Genomic DNA, 25291 nt, shown 5'->3' with positions numbered 1-25291 from the left:
GGAGTATAGTTCATGTGAGCCACCATGTGAATGGGTGCTGGGAATCAAAGGTTGGTCCTGGGCAAGAGCAACAAGTGCTCTTATAACTCCAGGCCTCTCCTCAGCTTTAAAGAAAGTGCACGAAAGCGAAGCCACTGCCCACAAAGCTGCTGTCCACAGTCTCCCACAGAGGCGTTGAGGTGATCTGTCTGCACATGTTCCCGTGGCATCTCCTCTGTCAGGCAGCTTCCTGCTGCTCTTCCACACACAGCCCTCAGGCAGTGGCTGGTGGCTCATTTACATTTACAAAGGCTTTGGCTAAGAGAGTTGCTGAAGGCATGTTCAGGATGTGGAATCACAAAGTTAAAGGAAGGAGAATTTCCTCAAGTTTTGCTCCCAGTTCACACCCTTTCCTAGCAATGCCTATACCCAACCACAGAGGAGAGGTGCCACCCTGCACTAGCTTGGTATCATGAATAACTAGAGGTCCCCTTTTCTCATTGTGGCCATAAAACAGTTTTCTGGGCAGCAGAGTGATGACTGGAGCTGTCTGAAAAGATGACATTCGCAGCCCTGTAGGAGGAAGGCCACATTGCTTCCTTTTGGGGATGTGGCTGGGTGGAGATTATTACTTGAGGGTGTTTAGGGGACACAGGACCAAATTCCAGCAAAGATGTTCCTCCTGCCCACCTCCCCAGTTCTGTCTCAAAAGCAAATCCAATACCCAAGGGGACAGCAGCTCCGTGTGACAGCTGGGTGCTTACACTTGTCTTCCAGCTTCAGTTTCATCTTGTGTAGAAACCACATGCTTGGTCCTAGTGAGGCCACGGGACCCTGTCAGCAGAGCTAACCTGCCACACCTACCTGAAGTTTGCGAAGCTGCTTGATCACTTCATCCCGGGCTTTGTTCGCGGCCTCGATCTGAGCCTCGAGGTCCTTCAGGTCTATCTCCATCTTCTTCTTTGACGCCACAGCAAGCGCCCGCTGCTTCCGCTCATCCTCCAGCTCTGCCTCAAGCTCCCGAACCTGAAGGACAGTGCTGGGTTACAAGGGGAGCTTGTCTTTCTGCAGAGGTCCCTGTCACCAAAGAGTCGCTATTGTATTACGAATGTGATATAGAAATGTAGGATATAGATGTGATAGGATGAATCCGCTTTTAAAGAGCAATTTAATATATATGCATTAAAAAATTCAGTACCAACCCTTTTCTTTCCCTCATAAACAACGCTTTAAGGGCAGGGGATGTAGCTCAGCAGCAGGGTGGTTGTCTAGTGTGTGCAAAGTCATGGGTTTGATCCCAGCCTTCTGGGGGTGGGAGTGGGGTGTGATTTAAGGAGGCCATGGAATGTGAGTGGTGGGAATCTGCAGTGCAGATCCGCTGGGCAGTTTCCTCCCTCTCCGTTACACCGGGGCACCCTGATGGCTTTCCTCTGATAGGCAGCCTAGTCTAAGCAGCAATGACACTAGAGAAAGACAGAATCAAACCCGGTGACAGCCAAGTCCTTCAGTAGTCACCGTTTTCTGCAGCTCCTGCCCCCCAGCGTGAACGGCAGGCTGACTGCTGTCAGGACGCACAGCCAGGCCCTGGAGAGCACGCCCCCGCAACCCACCTGCTTAAGCAGCAGCCGCTTCTTTTCCTCATTCTGCTCATCTCTGGTTTGCAGGTCTCTCTCAAACTGGGCCTTCATGGCCTGCATGTTGACCTCCAGGCGGAGCTTGGCATCCTCAGTGGCCTGGAGCTCGTCCTCCAGTTCCTCCAGCTGGGTCCGCATCTCCTCCACCTGTTGCTCCAAGGCCCGCTTGGATTTCTCAAGCTCATGGACCTAAGGCACGGGGAGCATCAGAACTGGTGAGCGGAGGCTGCTAGGCTTCTGTTCGGAGACGTGATTTCAGACTGCAGTTCTGACTGCTGTGAATCACTCCACGTGAGTGACAGAGCTCTGAAGCTGCAGCGTGGGTTGGCGGACCTGGGTGCTGGGGCACCCGTCTGCTGCGTGAGGCTACAGGAGCCTCAGGAGAGATCACTCACACTGGCAAGGCTCCCGAGCAAACTTGTCATGGAGGGGGTTAGTCTGAAAAGCAGGCATGGCCACACTTCTCTCAGTGTCCTCCAGACGTGAGCCTTCTGACCGGGCACGTACTGAGTGCTCCACCTCCTGTCCCAGCTGGCCTGCCCAACCTCTTGAAGCAGACCTAAGTGCAGTCTGTCACACATTCCCTTTGGGGACCATGGTCATGTTAGCTCTCACAGGGCGAGCAGAGGAAGATTAGGAAATAGCATTTAGCATTTGGTAACCCAGCAGTCACAAAAACCACAAGGGTGTGTGAGTGTTGGTTACGGCAGAGACTATGGAAGCACTATCGTGCTTTCTCTTCACTTTTACCGGGTGGTTATCTACCCTGGCTAGCCTCTCCTTGGCCATGGAGCTGGTATGCAGAGGGCCCAGTGGGACCAGGGTAGTCTTCCCTCACCCACGAGGTGGTCACAGGGTCCACAAACCCATGCAGATAACACCTGCTCTTTACACTCACACTTTTCAAAGTGCACGTGCTGATGGCATGAGGAGCCTAAAAGGCTCCCTTTCCAGAATAAGAAGGGAAGCTGGGAGAAGAGCCAGGCTGGGACTTCATCTCTGAATTGCAGGCCCAGATCAGTCAGACACTGAGGGAGGGCGCAGGGCAAGGAACAAGCATGGGGAACTCCTGGGGAAGGCACACATGGGGGAACACGGAAATGTCTAGACTGTAAGTCCCAACAGCTGCAGACACCTTGAAGGCAGGCACTCAGGCCCCACAGGGAAGGCCAGCGGGAGTGGGGAAATGGGCTTCAGCTCCCACGAACCTCTGTCCCCCAGGGAACCTGGGGACATTCGGGGTTGAGAACCACTGGTGATGCAGATGTGAAACCCTCTTGTTGAGAGATGCCTCTGCCAGGATGGCTTGGGGCAGGGAGGGCCAGGGCAAGGATAAACATCTGGCCACCTGCTAGGGTTGCTGCAAGAATTCCACATCTGGGGGGCCAGAAAGATGGCCTCAGCAGTAAAGAGCACTGACTGCTCTTTCAGAGGACCTGGGTTCAATTCGCAGCCCACAGGGCAGCTCACAACCACCTGTAATTCTAGTCCCAAGGGATCCAGTGCCCTCTTCTGCCCTCAAGGACACCAGGCATGCATTCAGTTTGCACAGAGGCTGCAGACAATATATTCATACATAAAAGAAATAGATTAAAAAAAAAAAAAAAAAGAATTCCACATGTGACTTGGCCCAGATGACTGGACACACAGATTGGCCCCTATCTGCCTGCAGGACAAGGCTCAGGTCGGCTTTGCTATGGGTCAGCGTCCCCAGGTCCTTCCTGTCGCGCAGCTATGGGCAACTTACATTCTTCCCCACATCATCTTTGGAGCTCATCAGGTCTTCCATGTCTGCTCGGAGCTGCTTATTTTGCCTCTCGAATTCCTCCTTGGCCTCCAAGGCTTCTTCCAGGGCCCGCGCCAGGGAGAGAGCTTTGGTTTCTTTCTCCCTGGCCTCAGCTTCAGCCCGGTCCCGCTCTTCTGCATAGCGAGCAGAGATGCCCTTCTCTTCTGCCAACAGCTGTGTGAGAGCAGACGGGCACAGTGAAAACACCACTCACTAATGGCGCAGGCTTGCTCACCCTAAGAATACCACTACAGGCTGGCCATCCCATAGGGATTTTCAAAGCTTTCTGAGTGCCAACAATGCCCAAGAGGAAAATTCCACACCTGCCTTCATGTAATGGATAGGCCGTAAGTATGGGCTTGTGTGAAACATGAATGAACTGGCACTTGGGTGCTGTGCACAGTGCATCATTATACAGACACGTTCGCAGACAATACACTCCCAAGCCTGACACAGTGCTCGTGCCAAGAACTCCGCATAGTGGGTCTCACCTGCGCAGGATGATGCACAGGCCTTCTCCTACCTCCTCTTTTATGATTTCTGAACACTGTATTACTTTTAAGTGAGAAAACGGTGTCTTCAACCAAAACCAAAGCACAAGCTTGGTCAGGATGTGGGGTCTCGGGGGCCTGGGACACGGGTGCAGCCCTCACCTGATCAAACTTCTTCTGTTTCTTCTCCAAGTTGGAGACGATCTGGCGCTGGTGGTCCAGGTCCACCGTCAGGTCATCCAGTTCCTGCTGCAGCCGGTTCTTAGTTTTCTCCAGCTTGTCATACGCTAGGACCTTCTCCTCCAGCCGCTGGCTCAGCGCCTCCACGTCCTTAAGCAGCTTCTTTTTGGCTTCTTCCAAACTCTCAATTGTCCCCAGGTCATCGTCCACTTTCTTCTTGGTGTCAGCCAACTAGGTTTTGGGTGAGGAAAAAAGGGTCTGTATAAGAACTCATCTGACTTCTGCATTTCAAGAATAAAAACACGTGCTTTCAATATAATGAACCAACACTGACAAGGAATCCTGGGAAAGGGGCCTTAGCTAAGCTGCCGAATGGCAGCTGGACTGAAACCTCACAGAAGCCACAATTCTGTCTTTAAAGGCTGCGACGTTAGGAAGAGGACATCAGCGTTTGGCTGCGTCAAAGAAAAAACCATGCAGTGAGCTTAATTAGTGCAGCCTAATTAACTGCCCCAAATGCAGTGGCAGAGTCCCACACGGCCGGCCAGCCGCTGTTCACAGCACATCTAGGGCACACTGCTCCCCGAAAAAACGCACGCACCTGGGACTGCAGGGCCAACACCTGCTTTTCCAGGTTCTTCCTGGCCTCTTCCTCCTCCTCCTGCTGCTCCTGAAGGCTGTTCTTCTCCTCCTCCAGCTGCCGGATCCGACTGCTCAGGTTTAGTTTCTGGCGAGTCTCTTCCTGCAGGAGCTCCTGTGTGTTTAAGAGTTAGTGTAGGCTACCCCATCATCAAACCTGGGCTCCAGCCCCGCCAGAAAAACAAAAGACCAAACAAAGATAACTCGCTCTTAACAATTACGTCATGAAGAAGAAAGTACCTCTGTGGACAAGAAATACCTAGTAACACCAATGAACACCCAAGACAGTTCTGTAACCTTCTGTAATGCAAACCGCACCCTAAACCCATTCTCACCCGGGCCCAAGTGACACCACTCTGCCCCCCACATGCCCTGAGCTGCAGCCCCTCCAATCTCCTCCTTTTACTCCCCTGCCTCAGTCCCAGCATTTGGCAGGCATTCCGATCCACGATCAGTCTCAGCCACCCCGTTAATCATTTTTCCTTTCTATTTTTAGCTTGATTGCTCCCCCAAAATACAAATGCAAGCATGTCTTGGTTGCTTTTAGACTGGAGCATTTTTACAGCTTGTGTCCCAGGGCTGTTGCCTCCTTTGGTCTCACTGACGAGGCTGTGCCAGCGTCTGCACTGGGTGCTGAACTTGTCCCTCACAGCTCAATTATTCTGCTCTCTATCCAAGACTTTTACCCCCATATCCTGAGCCCCTCACCCGAACCCCAGAAACAATGCTTGTCTCATTGGCTGCTCCATCACAGAAATGTGTTCAGCAAACGTTCTGGGCACAGAGGTAACGCTCTGACAGAACTTCCTGTCAATCGGCCCAAAGCCCTCTGTTTCGGAGTCTAGCACACACACACTCCCTCCCTGGCTCCCCCACAATACCTGTGTGTCCTGCAGTTGGGACTCAAGACCGGCTGCATCCTTAGCAAATTTAATACCTTTCTTCTCAGCTTCTTCCAGAAGGGTTGAGACATTATCCAGCTCATTCTGCAAGGAGGTAAGGATGAAATTCAGTTCTACAGTGAGAAAAGGCTCTCCCACCACAGCTCCTAGAGAGCAGAGCAGTGCATGCGTGTGCACGTGTGTGGTGCTTCTGTGTGTGTGAGCATGTGTGAGAACTTTAACGAGCACGCTCAAGGCCTGCCTCCCACCTGGAGTAGTGCTAACACCTGCTCTCAGCCCCCTCACCACAGTCTCCCACTGAAAGGGCAGAGGCGTCTTGATGTCATGACCATGTCTGGCTTCACTTGCCCCATGAACAGACAAAAACGAAACCACAGCTGTTGGGAGTCACTGCCGTGGCTGTGTGAAGGGCCACTGTGGGCCACTGTGGGCCAGCAGGCGTGTTCCTTTGTGTTCCTCGACATTAGGTACATGCTGTGGGGCACACAGAGTTTACATTCTTACAGAACTTGAAATTTTAGTTAAGGGACTCAAAAGGAAATAAGTATACTAGTAATCAGCCAAAAATTCTCCCAGCTTTTAAAATTAGGACGAATATACAGCTGTTGATGGCCAGACTCTAGGAATAATGTGATGTTTCCTTTTCCTCCTCAGTGAAGGATGTCTCCAAAAGGGGCCAGAGAGATGGCTCAGAGGGTAAGAGTTGGCTGCTTTTCTGGAAGATCTGGGTTCAGTTCCCAGGGACCCCAATGCCCTCTTATGGTCTTGGTGGGCATCAGACACACAGTGGTACGCAGACATATATGTGGACAACAAAACACTCATAAAATTAAAAAAAAAGATAGCTTAAAATATTTTCAAAAAAGAGAAAAAAAAAGTCCCTATGGTCTAAGATGCCTTTTATTCTATTCAATTTTTGTGAGTGCTGTGGACACAGTTTGGAGGGACTCGGAAGAGACAGCAGGCCACCCTTGTCCTCTGCTTGTGCTGTCACAGAGGAAGTATATGGAGGACACACCTGCACACCTAACAAGACAACCATGCTTCTATTTTCGCTCGTCCAGGAACGTCCTTCAGAGAACTCATCTTTCGTGCTCTTGGGTACAGGGTGCTGAGGAAGACCTCTGAAAGCTTCTATGACCTTCAGCTTTCTTGCCTAGCATGTGGAGCTGGCATGAAGAAGCCTAGTGCTTCCCAGGAAACCACGATGCCGCTCACCTCACCTCCAAGCCATGCAGCTCAGAATACTGTTTCTAACATCTCCCTTTCAGGAAAACCTTCAGAGATCTGTGAGAGCCCACACACACAGGCACGCACAGGTATTTTGTACACAGCAGGCCAGAGGCTGCTCTCCCTAAAAGGCCTGCTTGTGACATCCCTGGCCAGGATGCAGAAACCTGGGTTTCAGGTGGGGTCCTACAGCTCCCTAAAAGATAAGCATGGTGCACTGTGCTTAGACTATCTGGGCAGACAGTGTGGCCTGTGCTGAGTACCTGCTGTCCTTCCAGGCACAGCACCCACATGACCCACCACCTGCTGAGTGTCTGATGGGATTCCTGAAGGGTGACACTTGACACACTGTCACCACCCTGCTGGAGGAACTGAGTGCATGCTGGGGACTGGGCTGGAGGTTCTCCAGATGCACGCAGCTGGCCACCACAGGGTCCGTTAGCTCCAGCTTCCTCCCTGCCCCGTGTTCCCAGACTGGAGCAAACCAATGAACTGCTGGGAGACCCTGAGCCTTTGCAACAACCAACTTCTGTATTTTTTTCAGTGCAGCAGCAGCATAAACATCTCGTCCAACCAAAGATTCATCTGTAAGCCGCTCTACTGGCTACACCAACGGCCGTTATTAGACACTGACGGTATCTCTGATCCAGTGCTCTTACACACACATCTCTACAGTATCTCTGATCCAGTGCTCTTACACACACATCTCTACAGTATCTCTGATCCAGTGCTCTTACACACACATCTCTACAGTATCTCTGATCCAGTGCTCTTACACACACATCTCTACAGTATCTCTGATCCAGTGCTCTTACACACACATCTCTACAGTATCTCTGATCCAGTGCTCTTACACACACATCTCTACAGTATCTCTGATCCAGTGCTCTTACACACACATCTCTACAGTATCTCTGATCCAGTGCTCTTACACACACATCTCTACAGTATCTCTGATCCAGTGCTCTTACTCACACATCTCTACAGTATCTCTGATCCAGTGCTCTTACACACACATCTCTACAGTATCTCTGATCCAGTGCTCTTACACACACATCTCTACAGTATCTCTGATCCAGTGCTCTTACACACACATCTCTACAGTATCTCTGATCCAGTGCTCTTACACACACATCTCTACAGTATCTCTGATCCAGTGCTCTTACACACACATCTCTACAGTATCTCTGATCCAGTGCTCTTACTCACACATCTCTACAGTATCTCTGATCCAGTGCTCTTACACACACATCTCTACAGTATCTCTGATCCAGTGCTCTTACACACACATCTCTACAGTATCTCTGATCCAGTGCTCTTACACACACATCTCTACAGTATCTCTGATCCAGTGCTCTTACACACACATCTCTACAGTATCTCTGATCCAGTGCTCTTACACACACATCTCTACAGTATCTCTGATCCAGTGCTCTTACACACATATCTCTACAGTATCTCTGATCCAGTGCTCTTACTCACACATCTCTACAGTATCTCTGATCCAGTGCTCTTACACACACATCTCTACAGTATCTCTGATCCAGTGCTCTTACACACACATCTCTACAGTGAGTAGCTTTAAAGTGAACCTGTGTGTAGCTCTCTCTCTAGGATAAACAAGAAAGACACCGATTTTGGGGGGTCCGAGAGTATTCGGTTTTATGGCTTATATACTACACAACTATCAAACCAGGAAAAAGAAGCTGTACCAACTTATCCTCTAACCTCGTGTGTAAAGCTGGTCTCTCTGGTGCTCTAGTTAGACTAACAGAGGAGGTGAAATTGTGCTTAAAAACACCCAACTACAGCCACAATTCACAGCAGCACTAGGCAGGTCCAAACAACTCACAAGTCTTATTCTTTAAAGTAAGGATTATTTATCTTCATCAAACACACACTCAAGAGCTACCATATTTAACTGTATGATGCTTTCTAGGTACCTAGCAGAACATTCCAGAACCAGCTTACCTGTAGCTTGTTTGCTTTCTCGGCCAGCTCTACCCTGAGCCTGTCACCTTCTGACACCTTGGCGTGGAGCTCCTGGACCTGGGCATCCAGTTTTTTCCTCTTGTGCTCCGACTCGGCCTTGACCTGCTGGAGTACCTTCACCTCACACGCCAGTTCCTTGTTGTCCGTCTCCAGGCCCTGCTTGTTCTTTTCCAAATTGGCTTTGAACTAGGAGAAGAGAGGAAGAATTCTTGAGCTTTTGTCTTTCAGCACTCCATAAAAATCACTCTTTTGTGTCTGCAGAGTTCTGCGGGGCACACAGTGAGCCTACAATCACCATGTGCCAGAGGAATGTATGGAGACACCCATCCTGAGTAGCCAGGGTTCTGGATGGGCGACACCTCCTGCGTTGTTGGGGCACTGACTGTGGACTGTGAGGTACTCATCGTACTGTGTAATTCTTCTTGTCCATATAGGGCAGAAAGAATCAACTATGTGCAGTGAGTAACAAGTTGTTCATTAAAACATTTTTCCAAACTTACTAACCTGAGTTTGGAGCAGGGTTGGGTCTCTCTGTGCATGGCTGAGGGTGGAGACGACACTACCCGGGGCTCTGTGGCCACAGCACGTGGCTTTACTCTGCCTTTCCACCCCTAGCTGGGTGACCCTAGCTTACGCTGCTGAGCCTCAGTTTCCTTTAAATGACAACGGCAGGTTCCCCTACCGTGCTGAAGCCAGACTCTCAGCAGAGACAGGCCTCACTTGAACGCTAACACCCTCCCCCTGTAAAGTGACGGGCGGCCAGTAGCTGAGCAGAAGGGAGAAACAGAGGAAGGTGGCAAGTGGGAGGAAGCCCGTGGGGAAGAACGAGGATGGCTGCCACCCTGGAGCAGGGGATGAGGCCGAGGTGAGCACAGAACAGGGGCTAACGTGGTGGTACGGTGGCTGAGGTGAGCACAGAACAGGGGCTAACGTGGTGGTACGGTGGCTGAGGTGAGCACAGAACAGGGGCTAACATGGTACAGTGGCTACCGGCCTCAGCTGAGAGGCCAGCAGTGCTCCACAACGGCTGGGAGCTAGCCGGTGTGACTACGTCAACAGCCAACTAGGTCTGTTGGGGGGAGGGGAGGAGCGGGTGTGTGTGTGTCACACGACACGGCTCACTGGGACACAACAAGCCAGGGTCCTCACCCTCTTCGCCTGTTCCAGCTGCTCAGAGAGCTCCTCCAGCGCCGTGGCGTGCCTCTGTCTCATGTCCTGGATCTGAGCTTCGTGGTTCTTCGTCTCGTCCTCGAGAGCCTTTTTGAGCTCCGCTACTTCCTGCTCACGTTTTGTGCTAGGGACACATTTTCAAAGTTTGAAGATCAGAAATGGCTAAGCGGTTAAATTAAAACACATTTTACTCATGGTTTGGACTTAGTGTAAACCTACGGCAAATCCTCTGACAAACACCAGACATGTTATTTTCAGTAAGTGGGCACGTCCATTACCGTGGCATCAGAAATCCTTCTAGAAACAGTGTGACCTGCCCTTCATGCTGACTTACAACCGTTATTCACTGTGATTTCCACAAGGGCGTCAAGTCCTTTGTGCAGTCTGGCCTCACTTGTCGGTCAGGAACTGTGAACACGTGATGCCCAGCTGCCTGCCTCAGTTCAGCCAACCCTCCGAAGTACCTAAGTCCCAGAGGCTTCTAGCAGCTAAGGTTAGGAAGGTGAACTAGGACCCTGCACCACACCGTAAGCAAGCCTCTTTCTTTCTCCTTTTCCTTCCTTCCTTCCTTCCTTCCTTCCTTCCTTCCTTCCTTCCTTCCTTCCTTCCTTCCTTTCCTTCCTTTCCTTCCTTCCTTCCTTCCTTCCTTCCTTCCTTCCTTCCTTCCTTCCTTCCTTCCTTCCTTCCTTCCTTTCTTTCTTTCTTGTTATCTTCGTGAAGCAGCAATAGGTAACTAATGTCTGTCCTTCAGCTGCATCTGGGAGAGGTAGGACCAGCTCTCCTGCCTGCTACAGGTGGACGGTGGGGGTAGAAGGAGCATCTCCCAAGCCCATGCTGCTGCATGACAGATGAGGCGAGCTCTCCCATGCTCACGCCCTCAGGGCCGGCTCACCCATTTAATGTTTTTCAGAGAAGTCATTTTTTAAATCTGCCAACCTGAGCATCATGTTTAAGTGCACGGCTTAGAGCCTGAACCCAGGAGCTGTGATACAGCTCTGTGGTAGGGCTCTTGCCTGTCACGTGGGAGGCCCTTGGACTGCCCACCTCTCTGCGCACTGAAACCAGTAAGGTGAACCCGCTCTTGCCAACACGCACATTAGCATGTCTTGATTGTCTTAAGCCCACAGCCACCCGAAGGGCATCTCGGGAAGACTGTTCGCTTTCAGATGCATACCCCATGTCGACTGACTCCCAATGACACATTCCCTTCCTGTTCTCACCAGTGGAACAGCTGAGACCAGAGGGTCATTGCCAAGAAAGGGCCGCTGCAGCTACCAGCTCTGTGGTTAAATGTAGTCTAAACAGAAGAGTCACCGAAGCCCAATTCAGCCAAGTCCTGTTGGCTCAGATAGTTGGTCTGGCCTGTTCTCCGCCAGCTCTCCACCAAGATTACTTCAGCCTACCTGGTGGCCAGGGTCCTGCTTATCAGACTTCCAGTAACCTGGCTACCAGTTCATCCACTTTTCAGTTTGATCCTGGTCTCTACTGGACCCCACCCCAAAGTCACAGAACTCTAGCCCTTGCCTCTCCCCAGACCCAACAACCCCACTCCCTATAGAGTTTCGGCACGGAAGGGAATCCCATGACCACAATACACGGTCAGGGAAAACCAGCGGCCGAGGCAGGGGTGAGCGGGCACTCTAACAGGCCTCAGTGAGAGCTCAGCACACACCCGGGCTGCAGGACAGCCCAAACTCTGCCTAGTGTGTGCCACAACTGAGCACACGCTTGGTTCTGGTAAGTGTGCACACATCATTTCAAGTTTTTTGATACAGAATTTCTCTCTAGCCCAGGCTAGCTTCAAACTCGTGGCGGGCACCTCTCCTGCCTCAGTCACCCAGGCACTTGGAATTACAGGTGTGAACTATTTATTCTCAGTATAGTTTGATCTTTTCAAGAGATGAACAGGAGAAATGGTCAGAGTTGTGGTCAAAAGCCCATCTAAGGGGCCAGAAACTGACTCTGCGGTTAAGAGTGTTCCCAGCACCTCCACCACGTGGCTCACAACTGCCTGTAAGTTCCGTTCCAGGGATCTGAGATTATGGCTCTTCAGGCATCCTCACATCTGCACACATGGGCACACACCTCAACCCTTGTTAAAATATGAAAGTAAAAAAGGCCTTTTGAGAGTGGGTACTTCTGCAAATTTAGTTAGACTTTTATAAAGCAGAACCTTTGGAAAGCAGGCCAGAACTTAAACTGCTAATGCACATTCATGGTCCAAATCCTGGGCGATGTGCTGGGCTGGCCGTGAGTGTCTTTACCGAGTGCCCCCGAAGCCCGGGTCTGACCTCGGTCTTACTGTTCTCCACAGCCAATCTGCTATCTAGACACCGTGACGTGTCATTCTCCCCGAGTTCCTGGTCTATGAGAAGATCCAGACGTCACATCCTGACCCTTCTGGGAAGGGGGAGAACACTGGTTTTCAGCATACTAATCCTCCCTTCTGGTGCTCGGTTCCATTCCTATGTCTCCTGATTTCTGTATTCAGAAACGATCCCCCCCCACCCCACTTTATCCAATATTGCAGCCTCTCACTGGGGCAATGTGGCTCCATCACCACATCCTGAAGCCCACTGGCAGGCATGTATATGTGCGCACAACCTGCATACCAGGCTGACTCACTAGTCTAGACAGTGTGGGTTCCCTTCTGCCTGGATTCAAGGTACCTGGAAGGAGCAGGGGTAAACAAGAGGCAGAGACAAGGTGGACCGTGTCCCAGTGCCTCACGATGACATCTACATGCCAGTGGCCCTGCCTATCTGAGGCGCGACTGTCTACGGGCCGGTAAGTATAGGCTCCTGCCTGGGAACCTTCTCAGGCTGTGTCCACCTATGCACGTGGGTATAGCCCCTGCTGGCTCCTGGGGAGGAGACACTGTCTAGTGCATACCCATGCTTGAGGCCTGGACTACTCTCTTTTCTTCTGTAGTGATGGGGACTGAGCCCAGGGCCTCTGCTTGCTCAGCAAGCACTCTTCCTCTGGGCTGCCTCTCCAGGCTTTTCGTCTGTACCCTCTCCTCCTCATCTGCCTGACTTCCACTGTACATGGCAACTGTAGCGCCTGCAGGTGCCAGGCCACTCCATGGCGTCTATGTTGATCCCGCCTTTCCCTCTGGTCCCGTCTCTTGTCCTCTGTACGTCTCTCTGCAACCCTTCTGGATATGGCTACCCCGCGTTCTGACCGCAGCTCTGACCACATCTCACTTCTCTCAATGTGCTCTTTGGTTGGTCACAACCACAGCTGCTTCCTCACCAATTTCCCCCGTCACCCTCCCAAGTCGAAGCAGGCCATCGGAACAGCAGCCTTCAACTCACCGCAGTTCCTGCTGAGCTGCCGTGGTGTCCAGAGTGTCCTCCAGCTCTGTCTTCAGGGCCTCCAGCTCCTCACTTAAGTCCCGTTTTTGCTTCTCAGCCTTGTTCCTCGAGGCCTTTTCGGACTCAAAGTCTTCCTGGAGCTCAGCGATTTGGGCCTGCAGCTCCCGTACGACTTTAAGTGCGTTGTTCTTATGCAGCGTCTCATCGTCCCCTCTGTCAAAGATCCAGGTACAAAGGCACTCAGGTGGCGCGTGGGTGGGCTGTCTCCTCCCACATCACCAATGCTAGTGACAGCACCCCTCCGAGGGCCTGCTGGCTGCACTAGGTTCCCAGGTAAATGACCGTAGAAGGTCCTGAACCAGCAGTGGGAGTCAGTGAGAGATGTGTTTCCCTGCTTTAAAATGCCCTCGGAAGTGAGATGTTATGGTCGGAACCCTGCCGGAGGGGGGCTGTCCCACCAGGCGGAGCACACCTGTGGTCCAGGCCTGCAGCCTTCACACCTCTAGTTCCCCTTTCTTTGGCACATCTTCGGACTTACATGCATGGTGTACGTGCTGGCAGAGCTTTCTGATGGGGAACGGTATTTAATTCTACAGTCTCCCAAGTGAGACGGCCCATTTCCAGGTCAGAAAGTATTTGGCTGGACTCACAGTGACAAGGCCCAGAAAATTTTAATAAGATGTTCTCCTCTTTTTTTCAAATTTGAGACATGGTCTCATGGAACCCAGGATGGCTGTGAACTTTTTTTTTTTTTTTTTTTTTTTTTTTTCGGTTTTTCGAGACAGGGTTTCTCTGTGTAGCTTTGCGCCTTTCCTGGAACTCACTTGGTAGCCCAGGCTGGCCTCGAACTCACAGAGATCCGCCTGGCTCTGCTGGGATTAAAGGCGTGCGCCACCACCGCCCGGCTGGCTGTGAACTTTTGATCCTCCTGCCTCTACCTCCTGGGATCACAGGCATGCACCTTTACACTTAGTGCTGGGATCAGACTTGGGGCTCTGTGCATGGCAGGCAAGTACTCTACCAGCTGAGTTACTCTCCAGCCCCATTACAAGTTATTCTTTTTTTTTTTTTTTTGGTTTTTTCGAGACAGGGTTTCTCTGTGTAGCTTTGCTCCTTTCCTGGGACTCACTTGGTAGTCCAGGCTGGCCTCGAACTCACAGAGATCCGCCTGGCTCTGCCTCCCGAGTGCTGGGATTAAAGGCGTGCGCCACCACCGCCCGGCACAAGTTATTCTTAATTAAAACATGTTATAAATTAAGCTCCAAGACCATGTAGCCAAGTAGTTAACGCTTTAAAAAATGAGATACTAGACAGAAATAAATATTTGAAATGGTTTCAATATTCCAAATGGCTTTGGACTAAATATCAGATCATGGAACAAGAGAGGGAATATTTCTGAAATGTTATTTCCTCCAATGTTCCAAAACACAGAGACTAATCTGTAATGTACAGAAAAGAAAACGTCTGGTGGTGTGACCCTTCCAGGATTTTGAGATGTGACAACTATTTATGAGTCTAAATATTGACAGTGGTTTATGAGACCTTGCTGCCCTGATATAAATTATGTACTGCTGGGCTGGGTTTTTCATGAACTTATAACCGACATTAAAGAAACCACATCTTGTTCCCTGGGGCTCTCCGATGCTCCCAGACATGGGCCGAGATGCAGGAACGCAGGCCTGCCCATCCAGCTGTCCCCCCAGAGTGTGCTGGCCCTGCAGACCTGGCCAGTGCTCCCTGAAGCTCCTCTTCCTTCTTGGCCAGCTGGATTTTGAGCTCATCGACCTGCGCTTGCAGCTCGGCAATCTGGTCCTGCAGGTCGGTGGTTTCCCCGTCCAGTTTCCGTTTGGCCTTTTCCAGTTCCTGTCGCGTTTTCTCCTCCTTCTTCAAGCGTTCTGCAAGGCAGGAGAGAGCAGCCCCTCACCACACTGCAGAGCACACACAGGGAGTTGATGTGGTCACTGCCTTGCTAACCCCGAGTCAAGTGCTTGGTCACCTGAGACCTACCGAGATGGCTGGAGGTGAGATCAATGAGTATGTGGAGAGAATTTAAAGAGAAATTGGGTGGTGTCTAGAGATCTCCCTTTTGGGGGAAGTGAGTCTACATTGCTAAGAGCCAAGAGGATCTGGACAGGCCACTAACGGGAGGGCTACACCAGTCACTGCCTAGCCCTAGTCCCCTGGTCCTAGAAGCCCTGGTGAAACAGGAGTGGGCAGAGGCCACGTGTCCCCCCAGCCTCTCTGCTACAGTCCCTTAATAAAGGCTGCCGACCAATTCTGTTTCCATTGTGTGCTCCAGCAGTGTGACCTGTGAGTCCTGAATTCTTTAGCAGGAGCCCTCTGCTAAGAGCATGCCACAGGATGATTGGATGGACACGTCTGTGTCATGGGCACCTCTTTAGCAGAGGACCCAAAGGGCAGCAGAGAAGTTTATACTGACATTCTCTTTTATCTACACCAACCAACCAAACAACCAAACAAAACAAAAAACCCAAACCACCACCACCAAAAAAAACCAAGACCACCAAAAATCCTCTCCAACCCTGAAGTATTTAAAACAAACAAAACACAACCCCATTTTTTTCCCCATTGAAAAAGTATGTATTAAGAAAGCTAGTGGCAGGCCAGGTGTGGTGGCACACACCTTTAATCCCAGCACTTGGGAGGCAGAGACAGGTGGATCTGTGAGTTCGAGGCCAGCCTGGACTACAGAGCGAGATCCAGGAAAGGTGCAAAGCTACACAGAGAAACCCTGTCTGGAAAAGGAAAAGAAAGCTAGTGGGCACAGCCCTGCGGGGCCTGAACAGACAGCGCTCACTAGCTGCGGGACCAAGGACAGGCTTCTGTGCCCTTCACTGCGTCTGTCCTTTCTTCTGCAGCCATCTCATCCTGACATCATTTCTGCCAGAGCTGCTGACACTGCTCCTCTCCAGGGGCTCATCTGGCCAGTCCCTTTGTGAGGTGTCACCTGGGTACTTCTGTGCAGTGTTTGATCAAATGTCCGGAATGCCAGCGGCTTACAAGAATCAATTTCCACCCCAACCAAGTTCATCAAAGGCAAGTTTAAAAAGAAGGAAACCATCCTGATTCGATTCCATCGGACACTAAGCGACATGACCAGAAAGATCTACGATAACAGTGATGTCCTCGTCACAAGCAGTCACCATGCCCCCTTCCCGAGACTGTCCTGAACCCAGTGCAACCCCAGCACCCCCGAGTCCCTGTTCCGAGCGTCTCTGGCTGACACCAACCTTCTAAATCCGAGATCATCACTTCTTGCTTGTTTCTGACTTTAGCCAAGTTTTTTGCCTTTTCTTCCTCTTCAGCCAGCTGAGAGGAACACTCAGCAATACGATCTTCCATGAGTTTCTTTTCCTAAGTAGAAAAACAATCTATTTCAGAAAAGTCGTGCAAAATTGCACCCTGAGTTTGGGGTTACTGTGATGTGAGAAAAAGTGGGTAACTGGGCCCTGCTGCTCCAGTGGGCTGTATCAGGGTAGCCAGGCGCTCTCCTGGTGCCTGCCTGGTGCTCAGAGCCCGAGTACCAGGTGATACAAGTGGCGTAAATGAACAGACTGGAAAAGGTTGTAAGGACATTTGACTGTCTTCAGAACTCCAGACAGGAAGCCTTACAGAGGAAGTAAATGCAACTAAAATTCTCCAGAACTTTCTCGCCCTTCCTTTTCAGTTTGAAGCCATAGTTGGTGAGTATGCCAAGCTCTCTTCTGGATTCTACCGCAGCACCAATGGAAATGGTCTTACTTTGATAAATTTGGAATTCTGGTCCTCGAGAAGCAGAACCTCCTCTTCCATCTTCTTGATTTTGGCCTCTGCCGTCACCTTCTCCAGCTGCAGCTTCTGCCGAGCCCCCTCCTCCTCATCCAGTTGTTCTTCCAGGTCCTGGTGAAGAAAAGCCTACGTCAGTCTTCCCAGCTCCTCGGCCAGACTCAGCCGCACGGCAAGAGCACACAGGAGGAGCGACGCGCTCATGTGTGTTCGGTGGGATTTGAAAGAATGAGGCGGATATTTGTGCCTTCACAAGTGAGAGCACAAACTGGGTCAATCCTTCGGAAGCCGACATGGCAAACTCTGGAAACATGCTTCCAAATACAACTGTAGGAAACTGTCAGGGTGATCTGGATAAACAACCACACTATGAGCTGGGGGTAGAGGCAGTGGCTGTAACTCCGGCACTCAGCAGGCTGAGAAAAAGGAGATTGTGAATTGCAGGCCAGCAACACCAAGCCAAACACTTACAGTGCCGTTTCTAATGCCAGGAAAACTATGGGAAAAGGCTTTACAGTTACGCTTTGGTACATCTGTGGGTTGGTATAACACACAGCAATTAAAACTCCCGTTGTACAGTGATATGGGAAATATAAATGAGACAATCGCACAGTACCACTCACTCGTCTAGCGAAACTGAATGAACTCTAAGTGCTTACACAGTTTTACTCTAATGTTCTTATCTTTATCCACACCCTATGTTGTTGTATATGATAATACACATGTATCAGTGGACATGGTTGTACATAGTAACCCAAGAATAACTTTGCTTAAAGGTTTTACTTATGGTTAATTTCAGAATAAATCTTGTGGGGTGTAATGATGCCCTCTCTCAGAAAAGCTCCAAGCACATTTCCAAGAGCACAGAGCAGCATAATGCACCTCCATGCCACCTGAAGTGTAACAGAAATCAACTCAGGACCCATCTCCCTCACGGGGACCTCCACCTCCTTCCTTTGGCTTATTCTAAAACAAATCTTAAGCATGCTATTTCATCCAAAAAGCCTTCAGGCTACATCTTTAAAAAAAAAGATAAAGGCTCTTTAACAAATCCATTTTTGGTATCAAAATCTATATAAATCCCACAGGCGGTGACTGACAGCCTTTTAAGCCTCCTCCATCTCTAGGCTGCTGCTCTATCTTTCCCCTCTCTCCAGCTATCAGCCCCCGGCTCCCTACTGCCTGGGTTTTGTTAACTCCATCCTGCACCGCACACTCACAAGGAGGAAAACCAGGCAACACAGCGGTGTGTTCAGTATCTTTTCAATGAGTAAACAATTGTGCACACTGTTTCAGATAGTTCAAGAAGAGCGATGGGAGGGGAGGGATGGGGAGAGGGCCTCAAGTGCTTTTGTATGTTCTAGGTCTTCTACGGTAATCCTGTTAATGCTAAAACCAAGAAACTCATCTTCAAAACTCAATATAAAGACAGTTCTGGTTTAAAAGGGCATCAGAAATCGCCCAAAGTCTCAGAGGCAGAGAAAAACAAAACAAAACAAACAGTTCAAGGGGTCAAAATGGGGGTCTCGGGGCCATGCAGTCGATTTGGAATCTCTGACACCCCACAAGAGAGAAAAACAAAGAACAAAAAACTTCGATAGCTCATAATTTCATAATGCCATAAATAATTTTAGACTGCACTGGAACGAATGTCCAGGTAAGTTAAACCACGGATGCAGAAGCCTGTGTTTATTTAGGAGAACATGAACCTTACTATCATGAAAAAACAAAGCAGGAAGCTAACTGCTTGTACAAGGACATAGCTGTGCTTTACATAAAGAAACATGAGACTTTGGATAAAGAAATGCAAGCATTTCTTAGGAAGTGGTTAAAATTAGTGTAAAATTTAGTGCAAAAAACCAGACCCACCAACAGGGCGAGGGGCAGTAAGATGGTTCAGCGGGGAGAGGAGCCTCTGCCAAGCCTGCGGACTCCTGGACCCACACGGTGAGGGGAAGGCTCAGCTCCTACAAGCTGTCCTCTGCCCTTGGTAGCATGGGCACCCACACAAATGCCAAAGTCTGAAGTAAAAATACAGGCTACAAGGCCGGTGAGATGCTCCGCAGGTGAAGGCACTGGCCGCACAAGCCTGACCATGACCCCAGAGTCACCTCCTGGCCTGGTCTCAGTCCCCAGCACCCAGGGAAGTTGGAAGGAAAAGCTGACCCCACAAAGTCACCTCCGAGCTCCATATAATAGTGTGGCATTTGTGCCCCAGCCCCGAACTAATCTTAACAAAATGCTAGGGTCTATGTAGTTTTGATTGGATACACTTTCTGTAACTCTCTTTATTAATGGATTATGAATACCAATGGCAATAAGCACACTGTATCTCACACCTGAACAGGACTGCTAAGGTCTGACAACACCCTGTTTGTGAATAACTCATTTACTGTGACATACAATCTTAGATTAACAGTGTTAAAGAGCGTGCACTTGCACAGCTTTTGTGGCACTCCACTGACTTACACACTATTTGAAAACTGTCTTGAAGAGGGGCGTATCTGGCTGATTCAGTCCAGTGTCTAGTCGTTCTGATAAACATCTGAACGTCTGTGCACGGCAAAGGTTAGCTAGCTACGCAGTGAGAATGCTAAGGGGAAATGTTCCTGCCTGAGCTTGGGGCTGGCTTCTCAAACAGTGGTGGCAGGCGCGGACACCAGAGACCGAAGGGATGTGATCAGGGCCGTGGTGGTGGAGCAAGGAGAAAGGAGATGTGTGTGTGCCCGGGCACAGACAGGACACCCACTGTCGGTGCCATCTCTCTGGGTGTTCAACCACGTGGGGAGCTGTGCTGTGACCAGAGCTTGTATTTCAGGGCACCAGGGCAGGGCTAATAGTTCTCCATCAGTGCCGCGCATTTCTTATGAACGAACGCAGTTAGGAGAGGCCCGTGTAACCACTGGAATGAATGTAAGAACTGACAACACGAGGGCCCACCTAAGCTCTAAGGAATGCTCCGGACCCTGGCTGGTTTCTGCCTTTGTGTCCCCACACTGCAGGACGCCACGTTAGAACACAAAGAATTCCTACTTGAAATAATAAACCCGTGTTTGCAGAAACCTTGTTAAATCTGCGGTCCAGACAAACGGTTGGTACACGTGACCTGTTCTCCGTAGATAAGAACCCACATGCTCCCCAGACCCAAGGACGGTTCTAAGAGCTCCAGGCACCTGAATGTGAGCTTGCATCTTTTTCTTCTCATTCTGGAGGATCTGGTTTCTCTCTTCTTCCTCTTCCACCCTGGACTCCAGGTCATGGAGGATCTCCTCCAGCTCCTGCTTTTTGGCGGCCAGTCTCGCTCTCATCTCTTCCGCTTCAGCAAAGAGCTCGGTCTCCGCCTGCAGCTGCTCTGCGAGGATGTTCTTCTCTTCCAGCAGCTGAAAGCACAGCACGGGGCCAGGGCCAGGGCTCAGCCAGAGTGCACACACCACAGACACTCCCCACGACTTCCCAGTCAGTGCCCGCTGCCTCAGACACAGCAAGTCAAAATAGGGGACACAGAGACAGGTCTGTGAGTTCCAGGATAGCCTGGTCTACACAGGAAAGTTCCAGGCCAGCCAAGGCTACACAGAGAGACCTTGCCTCAAAACAAACAAACAAATAAACAGAACTCTACAGAGCGAGTTCCAGGACAGCCAAAGCTACACACAGAGAAACTCGAAAAACCAAAAAACAAACAAACAAGTAAATAAAATAAAAAAATACTAAGTTTTTACCACTTTAAGAATTATAGTTTGTCCATTAAGTTAGGAAGGGACAGATAAAGAAGAGAGGGGACTATTCAAGTGTTATAAAGGTTCCAGTTTGGTGGTTCATGCCTGTAATCCCAGCACTTGGAAGGCTGAAGCAAGAGGCTGCCGTGAGTTTGAGGCCAGCCTGGGTTACAGAGTGAGACTCTACTGAAAACAAAACTAAACAACACTAAAAACAAACAAAACAACAACCAAGTTCTTGGGAACTAGCGACGCCTGCCATATATCAAGTGAATATTCTCGGCCTTCCACACCGATGCTGTTGCGGTCACTTATCAACGCTCCTCGGCTTTATTTTCCCAAGCGTCTACAGAGGGGCACAGCATCCAGGTTGCCAGAGAAGCAGAGTGGGGCCCTGGCTCAGCCACACGCCCTTCACTTTCTCTTTCCCTCACAAGCAGACAGGAGGAGGCAGCAGGGGGAGCCCCTCTCATGCAGGGTTAGCCACGGGCTTCACAGCAGCGTGATCTACTGTGTGTTCAAAGAGCGAGAAAGGAAAAGTGCGGTGGATTTTAACTCACACAATCTAGACCACAAGTCCCAGTGTAGCTGTTAACTCTAGTGAAAACATACACTCTGAAAATGAGTGAAATCCCCATCACGATGATGTGGTGGGCGTGGCTATTTATAAGGAATGTGCGAGCTGCTGTCTACGGCCGGCCGCAGTCCGCACCAGGTCAGGACACGGGTGCAGAGGCGGGTGCACACACCTGCTGGTGCTTCCTCTCCATCTCCTCAAGCTCCCCTTCCACCTTGGTCTGCTTCTCTTTCACCTTCAGCAGCTCCTCGTCTTTGGCCTGGAGTTCCTCCTCCTGGCGGGTCACTTGAAGGAGAGGCTTCACCTGTGACACGTTAAACAGCTCATCACTCCGCTCTGACGCACGCCTGCTGCCCCAAGTCTGCATGAGGAGGACCTCAGCCCAGCCCACCTTGGTGAAGACACGCCACCACTGCCAATGCCGCAGCTTCAGGTACGCCGCGCAGTTCCGCTGCAGCACCTTTAAGGCACTCAGCTGCTGCTGCTTCTTGGCAAAGGCCCTGAAGAACAGAAAGGAAAACACCTTCATAGGTGCTCATGGAAGGCCGTCCTAGGCAGCCGGCCCTCAGGGATGGCTTCCCCAGGACGTTGGCTGAAGCAGAACTCCAACTCTTTTCTCTTCTTGGCTCTGTGTGTTTTCCTGGTGACTGTGTGATGTTTAGGATGTACATCTGTTCACCCAGATGCCGCTCCCATGGGAATGCACCTTCCGCAAGGGTAGAGCCTGTCAATCTCATGCCCTCTTGTATCATGGGCACAAACACAATGCCCAGCCAAGAATATGCTTCAGAGGTGCTGGATTCACGAGTCCACTTACTTTCTGGCTAGGTAGCCTCTGCATACAGCTTGGAAAAAGATAATGATATCGGTGATTTTTAAATCTCTTTCTTCTTCTAAGTGCGCCAAAACTCCAGCTCGGAAAAATATCTTGCTCTGTCCAATTCTATACAGGTTTGGGTCCAGTTCTAAAGCCCGGATCTAAGAGAGAAAGATCCTGTTTATTTTTGCTATAGGAAAGTAACAACAACAAAGAACCCAGGTGTGGTGGCACACACCTTTAATCCCACCATCTCGGAGGCAGAGGCAGGCAGATCTCTTTGAGTTCCAGGACAGACAAGGATACACAATAGAGACCCTGTCTCAAAGACCCCAAAACAACAACAACAAAGAAATCTTACCATCCGCTCACAGGCCTGTTTGCCATCCATGAATCCTTTAGGAATGGCATTGGGAGTTAGGATCTCATATCTGGAGAAAGAAGAAGGCAGAAATAATGACAGGCCAGACCAAGACATGGGCCACTGATAACCCCAGGCTTCTGCGGTCCTGTTCCTACTTAGAAGTTGGAGTAAAAGCAAGGTTAATTCTCTCAGATCAAAGCATAGGCTTAGGGGGCCGGCAGAGAAGCATCAAAGCTGGTATTGAAAACATGGCGCTTTTCTTCATTTCCCATAAAACGTCCACATCTTTAAGATGAGAGGATCCGGCTGTTCGAACTTTCAGCCAGGCAGCTTGTAAGCATTTATCAGATCACAGAAAAGGCTTCAAGAGCAATCCACAAACTTCTATGCGGAACCCCAGAAGACAACAGGGTGACACTCAGCAGGGCACTGGTATGGGTGTACTTATGGCCACTGAGTTCTGTGCTTAAAATGCGGCACCTCATTGTAAATAGTCACACTTCAGTTAGAAACACTCTGCAGCAGAAAGGCGGCCATTATGACTTGGTGCCCCAGATGCCATTTATGTCTTCTTTTCCTAGCAGTAGAAAGTGACTACCAGACAGTGAGCTCCTGACGTCATCTCCTGACGTCATCTCCCGACGACACCCAGGACTGCGACGGCCTCCTGAGTTGATTCTTCTGGGATGCGGGGGTGGGGAACATGGATGGATGGCGACACTAAGGCCATGGGGACCCTTTTTGACCTGGAAGCCCCTAATTATTTTATGGATCAACAGTGGGCATATTTTGAAATCTGGTTTCCAGAAGAAAAAGGAAAAAAAAGCAGCTGAGTTAACACAACTTTAGAAAATCGCTTCCCAAAGCATTTCCCACCGTGCGTACCAACTGCCACTGCATACCAATCAATCTCTTCCCTTCGGTTTTATCTTAATCATTTTCTAATCTATCCACTTTTCTATTATTCTTAAAGGTCTGTCATTGTGTGTACAAACATATACTGGAAACGTTTATATACACAGATTCATTTACTGAAGAAAGATGGAACCATCCCAAAATACTGTCAGAAATCATTACTGGAGTATTTTAAACTTCTTTTTATTTTATTCGTATTTTAACACACACTACTCGTCTATCCTTACAATACCTGTTATATTAAAATACATATTAAAACTTCAAGTAGACATGTCTGAACGAACACCAGTTAAGTTTCCAGCTGCTTGTCTCCTAGCTAACTTCCAGGCTCTGAAGATGGAGCATGTCTCAGTGCTGAGAAGAGGCCCTTCTGTACAGTGGGACACTCAGGACCTTCCCTCTGCAGGGAACACAGGAAAACCTTCCTCCTCACATCAGCGTTTTCATTCAGGCTAAGGTAGCTTGGACACAGACAAAATAGGTAAAGTTGGCGATACCTCTGTCTGAATTCCTGGAACACTATCCGGTTGGGGAAGCCCTGGCGGCAGATCCTGATGCCTTCCAGGACACCGTTACAGCGAAGCTGATCTAGCACGAGATGCGGGTCTAGTTTTCCAGCCTGCGAGAGCAAACAATGGTTTGCCGGTTTCATCTCAGCAGCCCCGGCCCCGGTCAGCTCCGAACTGAGCCCGTGCTCTGCCCCACACGTACCCGCTTCTCGTGGTTTGGAATGATGCAGCGGACGAAGTTGGGGTTGGTGTTTCGGAGAGTTGCCATCAGCTTGGTGAGAGACTCTTTGTAGAGCTGCCCGACAGTCCGGAACATGCCTTTCTTGGTTTTATACGCAGAGCCAAAAGCTGTCTCGGTCATACCAGTGACTTGATCCAGACCTACAATCCGGTCCACTGGGGAGAGGAGAGGAGAGGACAGCTGTGACCCAGGTGTGACTGAGGGGGGAGAGACAGTGATAGTTTAGCAGCACAAGCTTTGTGAACATGGTGAGAGGTGCCGTCGAGGAAAGGCAGTCAGCACATTCAGACACTGCACAAGCCGAGGAGCTAACAGCCACACACGGATACGGCAGGATTCTGCAGTGCTTCCACAAATGCCACCTACCACCCTGGAGGCACGTGCCTTCCCCTGTGCCAGGCTCAGGGGCCCCTGTCTGCTGAGGTCCGGCCTGTGAGATCTGCCATTACTTGGCAAATGGAAGGATCTCTGGCTGGCATTATTGATACACAGACTGACGCGGGGAGAGGTCTCACAAGAAGAAATGGCTCGTCATCTACTCAGAAAGACAGTGACTGTACAGATCCACTCAGTAGATATGCTCAGGGTCAGGGACCAGTTATCCTGAGCCAGCACATTTTCAGTAAGAAAGCCATCTGAGGGGGGACGGGGAGGAAAAAAATAAAAAAAGAAAGAAAAAAAGAAAAAAAGCCATCTGAACCTGAGGAACAAATGCAGGAAGACTACCTCACTTTGATGTTGAGCCCTGTGTGAACCTCAGCTGTCTCCTCAAAGGGCAAGTAACACAACCACAAACGGAAGAACCCTCTGAAAACCACTGACTGAGCCTCCTCAGATATTCCCAGATCATGAAAGGGGACGGTGTTTCTACAGATCTACACAACAGATCCTTCTAATGACGAGGCTGTAAGAGTGCCAGCCACTAGCATGTCTGCTGCAGAAGAGGCCATGTGCTTTCTCGAACATTTGATGAGAAATCAAAATATGAAATGACCTGCCATTATTAATACTCTCCTCATCTCTGACAGCCACCTCGTTTCTTTGTG

General features: G+C 50.1%; 1 protein-coding gene across 1 annotated transcript in view; it reads right to left on the bottom strand.

Moving 5' to 3' along the window:
• The window catches only part of Myh10 (myosin heavy chain 10), a 136917-nt gene that overhangs the window by 12648 nt on the left and 98978 nt on the right, over window positions 1–25291 (bottom strand). The window contains exons 16-34 of the mRNA XM_059270938.1: window positions 24207–24400; window positions 23993–24114; window positions 22578–22647; window positions 22217–22377; window positions 21791–21899; window positions 21572–21703; window positions 20280–20486; window positions 17083–17220; window positions 16572–16695; window positions 15044–15215; window positions 13321–13533; window positions 9983–10127; window positions 8813–9019; window positions 5591–5695; window positions 4672–4824; window positions 4053–4301; window positions 3361–3573; window positions 1590–1802; window positions 844–1005 (exon numbers count right to left, since the gene is read on the bottom strand). Coding sequence (XP_059126921.1) covers window positions 844–1005; window positions 1590–1802; window positions 3361–3573; window positions 4053–4301; window positions 4672–4824; window positions 5591–5695; window positions 8813–9019; window positions 9983–10127; window positions 13321–13533; window positions 15044–15215; window positions 16572–16695; window positions 17083–17220; window positions 20280–20486; window positions 21572–21703; window positions 21791–21899; window positions 22217–22377; window positions 22578–22647; window positions 23993–24114; window positions 24207–24400 — 3089 coding nt within the window. The remainder of the gene's footprint in view (window positions 1–843; window positions 1006–1589; window positions 1803–3360; window positions 3574–4052; window positions 4302–4671; window positions 4825–5590; window positions 5696–8812; window positions 9020–9982; window positions 10128–13320; window positions 13534–15043; window positions 15216–16571; window positions 16696–17082; window positions 17221–20279; window positions 20487–21571; window positions 21704–21790; window positions 21900–22216; window positions 22378–22577; window positions 22648–23992; window positions 24115–24206; window positions 24401–25291) is intronic.

This window comes from Peromyscus eremicus, chromosome 8a (genome assembly GCF_949786415.1).
Source record: "Peromyscus eremicus chromosome 8a, PerEre_H2_v1, whole genome shotgun sequence".
Taxonomy (NCBI): domain Eukaryota; kingdom Metazoa; phylum Chordata; class Mammalia; order Rodentia; family Cricetidae; genus Peromyscus; species Peromyscus eremicus.
The sequence above is the reverse complement of the archived record's forward strand: the minus strand, read 5'-3'. Positions and strand labels throughout refer to the sequence as shown.